General features: G+C 40.5%; 1 protein-coding gene across 1 annotated transcript in view; it reads right to left on the minus strand.

The window, feature by feature from the left end:
* STK31 (serine/threonine kinase 31) overlaps positions 1–10439 on the minus strand; it is a 78857-nt gene extending 68418 nt beyond the window's left edge. Inside the window, exons 1-6 of the mRNA XM_077809343.1 lie at positions 10403–10439; positions 10271–10323; positions 8338–8436; positions 7466–7540; positions 4081–4239; positions 2171–2529 (exon numbers count right to left, since the gene is read on the minus strand). Coding sequence (XP_077665469.1) covers positions 2171–2529; positions 4081–4239; positions 7466–7540; positions 8338–8436; positions 10271–10323; positions 10403–10430 — 773 coding nt within the window. The 5' untranslated portion in view covers positions 10431–10439. The remainder of the gene's footprint in view (positions 1–2170; positions 2530–4080; positions 4240–7465; positions 7541–8337; positions 8437–10270; positions 10324–10402) is intronic.
* Positions 10440–11705: the final 1266 nt, after the last annotated feature.

Here is an 11705-nt window from a genome sequence, read left to right on the forward strand (position 1 = left end):
CCAGTCTGGACATTATGGAGGACAATGCTGCTGCAGCAGGAAGGAAGAAAGAATGGATTGTTTACCAGACCCTGAGCTTCTCTAAAATTCAGGAAACAGTGCTGGCTACTTCAAAGCAATTCAGGGATGAGGCGGTTTACTATCAAGCTAACTGAGCTGCATTCCAAATTAGGGTCCCAACAAACATCAATGTGCACAAACATCCTGGTGTTCCAGAATGTGATCTTGCAACACATAACATGGGGGAAGTCATGCCCTTAGATGCTTCAGTGATGGGCTCTCTATAAAATTCCTAAATAGACAGAGGAGATCAGGAAAATATGAACAGCCAGTGAAATTCAAATATATATATTTTTAGAAGACATTAACTTATTCTGCTGTCTAATATTTTCGGTTGCTGAGCAGCATCTTTCCCACCCACATTCCCCTTCTTCAGCAAATTGTAACCCTGGAAACTCTAGTTACCACAAGTGTCTTTTTAAAGATTTATGACCAACATCACCAGCTCTTGTCACTGTAAGCACAAGAGGTACAGACACATACTTACTTCCAGTTATAATACTTGGCTTTATTTCATCTGAGCATAGCTCTTGTACTCCCTTCCCCAACAGACAAAAGATATACTTTTATACTCTATTTTTAGACAGTGAATTTTTTTAATATTCAGGAAAATTAACATGGACTGACTAAATCAGGTAAGCTCCAGCGCAAGTAACCAATATGCTCTATCACAAGCTGAAAACAACATGTGTGAGTGCATACTTATATAATGTATAAATGTGTTGTCTCTTTTGCAAAACTATGGCAGGGAACCTATGCTTTGCAACTTCAATCCTCAACTAAACCTTTGCACATCATCTTCTCCCTTACCTTGGAACCACTGTCCCAACTTTCATCAATGTTTCTTAACAGCCAGGCCCCAAGCTCTTCCAAGAGCAAGGGGGAAGGGGGAAGAAGGGACGGACATTCTTCAGATAGTTAATACATAGAGAATTAGCTGTGCTCTCACTGCATGACCCCTCTCTCTCTCTCTCTGCTACACAAGTGTGCAGATTAGTAAAATAGTAAAGATAAGAGTAATAACACTGAAGAGAATAAAAGCTCAAATGAAATGAGTCACAGAGAAGAACCATCTTTAATAAGAAAGACAAGTTTCAGCTAGAGAAAATAAAAACAATAATTAAGAGTATCAGGCAAAGATTTGAAATGTGTCCAGTGATTCTGGATGACCAACTTGAAAGCCCTTAAAGGGGCTGGAGTTTCCTACACGGTGCACTTTCCTACACTAAGCACTTTCTCAAGAAGGATGGAATCTTTCTTTTTTTTAAAATACATAAAAGTAAAGAAGGAAAGAAAATGAAGACACGAAAGAGGAGTGAATTAGGAGATGGAAGAGAACAATTTACCATGCCTTCTATATTTGGTTCTATTGGATGCCAAAAAATTTCTGTTTTCCAACCTGATTCTGTACAGACCTCTCTTCGGAATTGTGTAAAGACTTTTGGCCTGATTTTCATACCAGGCTTCCTTTTTTGCAGGGTCAGTTTTGTACCCACATCCACAGGTCATTCATAAATTTCCCTTGCAATTCACGGCAGCAGTAATATACAGTGGGAGAAAGAGACACCATGTGTACATAAACACAGCCCAGTTTCAAAAAGCCAGCCCTTTGAGTGCGAACTCCAATTTAATCAATCATTTAGAACATGCTATCTTTATAACTCATTCTGTTGCTAGAAAGCCCAAAAGAAGTGCAGCATTTTTAAAACTAATAATATTTTTGTACCAATTATAGTTTGTTGTATGATGGCAGTAACATCTCTTGCTTTCTAGTATATGCAGAACATATGGCTTTTGGGATTAAGCAAAGACAAGGCACATAAATGGCTTACTCTCTGCAGCGATTTATTGTTTTGTGCAATATAAAATAATAAAAGTTATCCCTTAACTAACCATTGGACATATAATCCACAAAAAAATTCCAAAATGTTCTCTTTAGTAAATGGAGCTTTTAGGAGACAAAACATCCACTTAGCAAGGGCTGAAATTTATTGTCTTTAGTTGCTCACTTTTTGCTTTTTCCACTTTCCTCTCCTACATACACACTGCTCAGTAATGAGTCTATATCAAAACAGTGACACATTCACTATCAGACTCCACGCTGTCTTACTTCGCAAAAGGCATATGGTTCCCAGTATGATTTTCATTCCTCATATTGGTACCTATCTGGTCACCAAAACGCCCTTTCAGTCGATTGGATACTGAAGGGTTGGGTCTGTTCTCCCATGCTGGAGCTGTAACTTTTGCATTCCAGGGTTTGTACGGAACGACATCTATTTTTTTCTCTTTGCAGTTGTTAGCATTTATAGGGGATTTGCATTTTTCAGCAAACCCCTTCTTAGCCACCTCTTCCCCAATATCCACTTTTCCATACTCTGCCTGGGCAACAACGGTACCATCCTGGTATGTGGCTTTGTGTCGCATTTTTATTTCTTTTTCAAAAATTAAACTGCATAAGAACTTTCTCCCCTGTAAAATAAATGTACAGAAGTTATAAAACTGCTCATAGTGAATAGTTTCTCTTTGCTTAACTCAACTAACTTTCCATCAGCAAACAGATCTGTTGAAGACTTCAGTGGAGCCTAGAGGAGTTACACTTTCAATGGAAGTTGGGCACCAAACTACATTAGGCCACTTTGAAAATCCCAGGCCAAATATTTAACAGCATTATAAAAAGGTTAACCATTCAGTAATACATGAAAAGATATTATAAATAATAATGTGATTTGTGCCATTCCTCTAACCCCTTCCCCCTGCCATTTTAGCTGTCAACATTTTATCCACATTGGTCAGAGTCACTTAAATGAAATGGCTAAAGCTGAACCACAGCACTAAATATCTCCCATTTAAATAAGTCCTTACTGCTACAGAGCAAATTATATAAAAATGCATGATCAGCTACATATCCACCACTGGAAATGGAATGCAAATGTAATTACATTACTACATATAAAAATCTACATTGTGAATATCAAAATTGAAATGTCAAGACTGAAAAATCAAGCATTCAAAGTCAATTAGGAAATGCCAATCAAACCAGAAATGATAGTTTGATTGCTAGTGTCAGACATGGCAGCTTTGAAGGCTGAGACGAATGGGATGTGGTACAGCCCTTCAAAAAAGTGGCTGAAACAAGCTGAAAACAACTTAACAGAGAAAAAACTACCCTTAACTCAGCCATTTCTTTGAATAAGCTGTTTTTGCTGATTTTTTTTTTTTTTGGGGGGGGGGGGGGGTGAACAAATTCAGCCTGAGGCAGAGAGCAGATATGGAAAAATTTAGCCCTAACAGTTAAAGTTTGGCACAATTATAAGTAACTGGAAACAGTGGGTTACAATGGAATTTGTTAGGCAGCCTTTACTAGAGGCATTGTTACTACCTCCAACTATAAGATTAACAACAATCTCCAGATTCTCCTCTAAGCCACCAGTTGAATGTATAAGTGCCAAAGACGAAGCAAATTCACGCTCACTGATGGCAAGAGGGCAGGTATTTTCTAGTTCCATCCATCAACCCAGCATTCTTTCCTCTGAATTTAATTTATTTAAATATTTTCTGTGGCACTCATCATCATCATCCCTGAGCAACTCACAAACATCAATGGATTCATGATCCACTCCAACAGGGAATACTTCCCTGTTGATCTAGGGAAGTATTATTTTCTGTTAAAGATGGACACTGAAACAGAGAGAGAGAGCCATATCACTTAGTCAAGGTCAGAGAGTTTGTGACAGAGCCAGGAACAGAACCTAGAGCTCCCAAGACCATCGTTCATCTACTACTGGCTATCTAGATAGCATCTTCACTGATTTTTTTTAAGATGCCCATTTTGGCTTTTAAAGTTCATTAACAGTGAGAGATGTGACTATCTTACAGATATCCCCCATGAGTCTCAGCTTGATGGGTAAAGACATTCTCCCCATTCATCTTTTATGGATTCCTAAGCATGAAAATTTGTAGATAGTTGGCTTTATGTGTTACACAGTTCATCATCCATGCATTTAGAAGTCTATCACTTACCTGGTCAAACTGATTTAAATCTTGGTCAGGAGGAATCTGTAGTCCCCAGAGTCTATACTTTTTAGCAATGCTGGGAAACTGCAAGTTCTTTGGAATCTCAACTATTTCTGATCGATTTAGAATCTCAGAATTTCCATAATCAATGTATAATACTTGACACTGTGGCAATAATATAAAACATAAATAAGCATAGCTGCTACAAGTCTACTAAGTAATATGTATTAAAGTATACAGTACTTAGAGGACTATATATCACTTGTGATGCTAGTGTGTGAGTCCTAAAGGGAGTTCTACATCTGATCAAGGGCAACATACAGAAAAGATAACTACGCCCTTATAGAAGCAAACCTACTAGGTAGGAGAAGTCACAGCTCAAACTATCCCATCAAAACTGAAAATTAAAATAAAATCTTAATTTACAAATATAAAATTTGTTGTCCTAAGTTACTGTGCCATTTTTATGGTCAGCATAATGCGTTTTCAAGGTCAAAGCTCTTCCATTTTCTGTTTAAAAATCCTGAACATTTATTCGCAAAAAGAAAAGGAGTACTTGTGGCACCTTAGAGACAGACTAACACGGCTGTTACTCTGAAACCTGAACATTTATTATCCTCATCTCTTCCAGCGTAAATTTATTCTCTATACAGAATAATCATTGTTCATAGCACCCCTTACCTTAAGCTGTGAACAATGATGTCATTTAGAGGAAGCAACTGTCACCTCTCCTCAAGTACAAAACTATCAATTTCAGTGCAACAAGCTCCCAATTGACAGGTGTCAAAAGACCTTGACAAACAACTAAGAAATAGCTTACAGTTTCAATATATGAAGAAAAAATGGTATCAAATATTAAAAAAACAACACAGTAAGATAGAGATACAAAAGGCAATAAGCGTGCCTGAAATTACAACGGGCTTATCAAAGGAAATCTTTGGCAGTTTTATTCTAGTATCTTGCATAAACAGCTAAATATTTACTAAGTAAGTATACGATTTAAAAAAATTCTGAACAATCTTATAAATATCCATTCGTTGTTTCATGAGTCCACTTCAGCCCATTCAAGTCTCACAGTGCAGGCTACAGTTTTTGTGGTATTTCCAAGAAGGAGATATATTTGATGATTAAAAGCAGGTCTGAAAGCAGGACATTTCAAATGTTAAGCAAGTTCCATGGTGTTTTTACAATTTGCTTATGTTAATTCAACAGCTCATGTACCAATGTTTTTTAAATGAAAAAACACATTCAGTCTTACTTTTCTTCTAATAATTAAAGTGCTGGCTTGCTAGCAGCTTGAGTTTTTGGGAAGGAAGTATATGTATTGGTATATGTATTCATATTACATTTGGAGTCTGGGATGCAGGAAGGACTCTGAATTTGGGGGGGCTCTGGGCTGGGGGTGCAGGCTCTGGGGTGGGGTCAAGAATGAGGGTTTGGGGTGCGGGAAAGGGTTCCGGGTTTGGGGGGGGGGACTCAGTGCTGGAGCAGGGGATAGGGGCACAGGGTTACCTCCGGCGGCTCCCGGTCAGCAGCGCAGCCTGGGTGCAGAGGCAGGCTTTCCGCCTGTCCTGGCACCGTGAACCGCATTGTGCCCTGGAAGTGGCCAGCAGCAGGTCCGGCTTCTAGGCAGAGGCACGCAAGCCTCGGGGTGGGAGCAGCACATGGAGCCCCATGGCCCCCTGCCTAGAAGCCAGACCCGCTGCTGGCTGCTTCCAGGATGCAGCGCGGTGTCGGAACAGGTAGGCACTAGCCTGTCTTAGCTGGGCAGCACCGCCAACAGGACTCTTTAACATCCCAGTCAGCGGTACTGACCAGAGCGACCCAGTGCCTTACATGCCGCAACCCAGTACTGGGTCGCGACCCAAACTTTGAAAAACACTGAGTTAGGGAAAAAATCCCTAATGTAGCACCTCACTCTAAATTTAAACTTTATTTTTAAGAACAAAACAGCTTTTCACTGATAATTTTTCCAGTTTTAAATCTGGCTATGAAATGACATAGGAAAAGTTGTGAAATCAGACTGTCTTTGAGTACAGAGGTGAAATTAAAGGAAGCTCCCAAATCATGTGGACATCACCATTTCAAGTGAGGGTAATAAATCTCTTGTGTTTGGACATCAAAATTACCAAACAACCCTAGCCTGGGAGCTTTAAAAAAAAAAAGGGGGGGGGGGGGCAGGGGGAGGCGGCACCTGAAAGCCATCAATTTCAGCTCTAATATTATTTCAGTGAATGTTATCAGCCAGATCCCAACTCCCATTTTCTCTTCTTAGAAGTTCTGAAGTGAAATGGTGCTGCTTGATAACCCTGGCAAGTGTGCATGTATGACTTCAAAAGGTATACACAAATATACAGTACATATACATGTACTGTACCTTCCCATCAACTTAAAGCTTCCAAAAGGACTTATCACTTTAACACATGGGTGGGCAAACTTTTTGGCCTGAGGGCCACATCTGGGTATGGAAACTGTATGGCAGGCCATGAATGCTCACGAAATTGGGAGTTGGAGTGCGGGGGGGGTGAGGGCACCGGCTGAAGGTGTGGGCTCTTGGGTACGGCCAGAAATGAGGAATTCAGGGTGTGGAAGGGGGCTCTGGGCTGGGGCAGGGGTTTGGGTGCTCTGGGGTGGGGCTGCGGATGAAGGGTTTGGGGTGCAGGAGGGTGCTCCATGCTGGGATTGAGGGGTTCGGCGGGCGGGAAGCGATCAAGTCCGGGCCAGGGGGGTGAGGGCTCCGTTTGGGGGTGCGGGCTCTGGGGTGGGGCTGGGAGGTTTGGGGTACAGGAGGGTGCTCCAGGCTGAGACTGAGGGGTTCAGAGGGCAGGAGGGGGATCAGTGCTGGTGCATGAGGTTCGGGCATGGGACGGGGTCAGGGGTGCAGGCTCCAGGCACTGTTTACCTCAAGCAGCTCCTGGAAGCAGTGGCATGTCCCCCCTCCGGCTCCTACGTGGAGGTACAGCCAGGCGACTTTGCGTGCTGCCCCATCTACAGTCGCCACCACTGCAGCTCCCATTGGCCATAGTTCCCAGCCAATGGGAGCTGCAGAGCTGGCGCTTGGAGTGGCGGCAGTGTGCGGAGCCCTCTGGCTGCCCCTACATGTAGGAGGTGGGACATGCTGCGGCTTCCAGGAGCTGCGCAGAGCAGGGCAAGCCCCTGATCCTGCTCCCCGGCGGGAGCTCGAGGGCCAGATTAAAAGGTCTGACAGGCCAGATGCGGCCCACGGGCCGTAGTTTGCCCACCCCTGTTTTAACGTATGCCCCAGGCAAGATTTAGATTTTTTTTAGGCAACGATACGCCTCAGAAGTATATAATTTTTTGTTTCCATATATTTGCTTTTAAAAGTGATTCAGCAGTAAAGAACAATTATATCCTTAAGTGTATTTCCTGCCTTTTCATCACTGATCACTTGCTGTACTTTGCATCTATACCAGCACTTATCTTCAGAAAAACATCCACCGTAGATCTGTAGATCAGAAGAGAAAGTGGCATTCTATAAGCATAAGTGCACCTCAAAATTATATACCACAGTCCATTACAACACTTATTTTTCAAAAGTTTGTAATCTGGATATTTGCACAATATTGAAACAAAGTGGCAGTTCACCTAACTCAGTATCCTGTCTCCTATGTTAGCATACGCTGCATGCTTCAAAATATATAATCCTCAATAGATCTTGTTACACAATACGATACTTTGAAGAAACGTTTTATCATGCTGCAAAACATGTTATGTATTGGATTCATGGAGCTTTTGCTATGTGCCATGCTACACAGTTTTACAGACAATACTAAATAAATAATAAATAAAAATAATAATAGACATGAAGAAGGTAAATGCCAACCACAATATCGTAGAGATTTCTGGATTTTATTTTTTTAATGAAATCAAAAAGGTGATCATAAGAATAATCTAATTTACCTGCACAACCATATGCAGTTCAGGAGATGAGGTAGTCTACTATGAAGCAAGTTATAGGTAAACTTAAGTAGCATAAGTGTGGGCATGCGTACTTTTTTCATGTACGTATATAAAGATATACGTACACACACACCCCCTAGAAAATTTTCACTATTACTCTATTTTGCATTTTTTCCCCCCCGAGTATCTGGGGTTTATCTTTTAGTTGACAGAACAAAAGTTATATTACAAAAAATAATAAAAAAAAAAATCTAAGAAATCAGTTGTGTAGAATAAAGATTTTTACATATGTGTAAAAAAACTATAAATTCACACACTCCACACGTACACACCCCCCTTTACCTTAGTAAAATCAGGATTGCCAAAAACTGAGTTGGCCTGAGGACAAACTTCAGCCAGTGCACGACTTAATTTCAAGATGTCATTATTTCTACTGATGTTCTAAGAAGTAGGAGGGGAGAGTAAAAAGTGTTAGCTATCATTTGAAAGCCTTTAAACATCTGTTTCAAAAGCCAATAAATAAGTCAAAACATCTACTAATCCTGACACCACTGCACTGCCCTGACAAGTTTCACCTTCTAAATCTTGAACTGTATATACAAGCTTGTTTGCAATTTATTTCCAACACTGGAAAGCAACTTTCAGGGGTTAGGGAACATACTATGGTGAGATGTCATTCTAGCAGAAAATTGGTCTGAAAAAAATATTTACTTTAACAGCTTAACTTTTTTTTAGACATTTTGTGAAAATGACAGTCATAAGACCTTGCAAAAATCTGATTTTAAAACTCATATAACGTAAGCATTCATGTATTTTTGGGACGAAGTATGTAGCACTCCTCTTCCAACGTTATGGGAAAAGGTCACAACTTTTTTATATCTTGTTTTCCTACTTGTAGGAATAACTGTTTGGTTTGACTGATGTGAACAAGTCCTTTTAATTGTATTTTGGTCTATCAAGTTGTAAAAACCTGTATCAACTACAGATGATGAGACATCTATTTTATTTTAAGTTCAAAGTGTAGAAAATAAAGAGTGTGGAGAGGGAGAGAAAAAATTAGTGTAATAAAAATGACTTTTGCTTATCCACTAAAAGAATAGTAGGGTACAGAACACTAGAAAAACTCTTGGATTAAGTGCAGAATGAATAAATTCAAATTCTAAAGAAGGAAATTATTACTAGTGATAGCTCTAATGATCTCCTTAGAAGAAAATAGTCAATGCATAAATTTATAAGTAGTTTAAATAAACTCATGTATCATAATGAGTCTGTGAGTACACATACAGTTAAGCCAATACTTGAAAAGACTTCCAAGTAATTAAGAATACTGTAATTAAAAAGGACACCATCAACATGATATCTAGTGAATTAAAAAAAAAAAAAAAGTTAAAAGCAGTTTCAGGTAGCACATCTGCCACTGAGTCCCCCTACCAGTTTTGGGTTTTACAATCATTTACTCTATTTTAAGTGTTGCTTTTCCTGCCACTGTGTGCCCACATGAAGAATTAGGGATATTGGCCATATACAGGAAAGTGAAACTAACTATAAACAAAGTCCTGTCAAATTCACAAAGTAAAAACAAGACAATCTGAATATTTTTCCTAATTTTTCAGTTATCTTAAGTGTTACTTGTAACACCACACACCTGACAAAACACATGCACCACCTACATCCCCAAAAGATAGCATGTCCATTGTTTAAAGTTATGTACCTGGGGATGGGCAACACAGACCAAGTTCTCATTAAAAGCCACAAAAAGTTACAGAAACCTCCAACCTGGTGTGCTGTTTCCCATTCTAACTTGAGAATCACAATAGATTTTTCCATTATTTTTGTTTTGTCAGAATGTTAAAGTTAGTCATGTTAAAAGTTTAAAGGCTCCAAGATCAACTTTCCATACTATTCCTGATCCAACACTGATAGTTCTAACATTCAAGCTTTTATGTAGGACCTACTGTACACTGAATAGAGTAAGTCCATGCAAAATCCAAGTTGGCTGATGGTCAGTAGTTTTCTAATCCAATTCAGAAGGCAATGTGTGACTCCTGTTTATGTCAGTATTAAGCAACTGAACAGCTGGATGGAATATTTTAACCACATTGTTGGATGTTCAACTTTGGAGCCTAAGGAGTTTGTTTTTTACCCCAAGTCCCATTCATATATCCATCAGGCATTTCAAATTTTGTGTAAATACATCCCTGCCATTTTTGTGTGAAACTAGAACAAACAAACACCTTATTGGAATATCTTATTCAAGAAGGTTTTTTTACATCACCTGCGCCCAAAATGTCACAGCGTCTTCAACATGACAACCAACCACATCTCCAACTGGGAGGGAAAAAAAAATATTTTAAATCAATTCTGAATTTCAGTGTTAACAAAGAAACAATCTATTTTCCCTCAGTACCTTTATTGTATCCTGTGTCTTCATCCATTACGACAAATCCTGAAACAATACAAAACATCTAGAGTTTAACCTAATAGTAGAAATTAAGGAACAAATAACCACTTTACTAGTAAAATCAGTCTGGAATTCACGGAGACATGCATGGAGCCACACAATGACATTTTCCAGTCTCTTTTCAGACTTTAAATGCAATTTAATTACACTGTAGATCTGGAAATAGAATCTGTCCGCTAAATAGTGCGATCAGAACCAAAAATGGAAGGAGAGGACATTTTTCCTAAAGACATCAAAACTAATAGCGGCGCCATTCTCCTCTCCTCCCCCAATATATATGAGAGAGCAGAGGGCTTTGTTCTAAGAACTGTATTTAATAACCTGGAGGATTTTTCCCTGATTAGAATTGTATGAATATGGTTTAGGATCGCCTAATAGCATCTAAATGTTACCATCAAATCTACAACTGTGTGTAAAGAGGGCATATTTTAAGCATGGCCCTATGGAAACAACAACTTTGTACCGTACTTCTGATCTAGATGGCAAAATGGCAGCTTCCCCAGAGAAAATCCTGCTTTACCTAAACTGTTGCTAGTATAGGTACAACTGTAGCGTGGAAAAAGTCTAATGGTCGTCAAGAAATCCCATCAATAAAGAATTATCTGTTCATCTTAATAGTCCTAAACCACTGACTCAGCTGCCAACTTCCAGAAAATACATTCAAGTGTCTGATCATTAATCTGCATTTCAACTTTTTCCAGTTGGGCCTTCATCTGACTATGGCAGCTCCACCAGTACAAGCTCCAAGCTGACCTAGCATGGTTTACAGCAATACAGTTTACCGTGATTTGAAACCAACTGGTTTTTACATGGAAAGGGCCCCTGCAGCCTGGTTTTTAAGTGCTGAACCCCAGGCTGCTGTGAGCATTTAGTGGGAGTGGATCCTGGAGACCCGCGGCCTCTTGCCGGGGCCTGGCTCCCAGAACTCATGCAAGAGGAGTTGCAAAAAGCTGTCCCCGCTGCTGCCCTTCACACCAACCCCAGTGCCGCAGGCCAACAGGAAGAAGCATGCCCTGGTCTTACACCACCCATGCCCCAGCACATATTGCACCCGATCCCCGGCGACAGCGGCCAGGATTAACCCCAGGAGCGCTGCACCGGTCCCGACACCGAGGAGCCAGCCCGTGGCTGCAGGTATCGGATGCGGGGACGGGGGAAGGTTACCCGCAGCGCGCGCTGCCCGTGCTGCGAGCCCCCCGCGCACGTGCAGCTTCAGCCTCCAGAGGCAGCCGGGCCGGGAGACTCACAC

This window comes from Eretmochelys imbricata, chromosome 2 (assembly GCF_965152235.1).
Source record: "Eretmochelys imbricata isolate rEreImb1 chromosome 2, rEreImb1.hap1, whole genome shotgun sequence".
NCBI lineage: Eukaryota > Metazoa > Chordata > Testudines > Cheloniidae > Eretmochelys > Eretmochelys imbricata.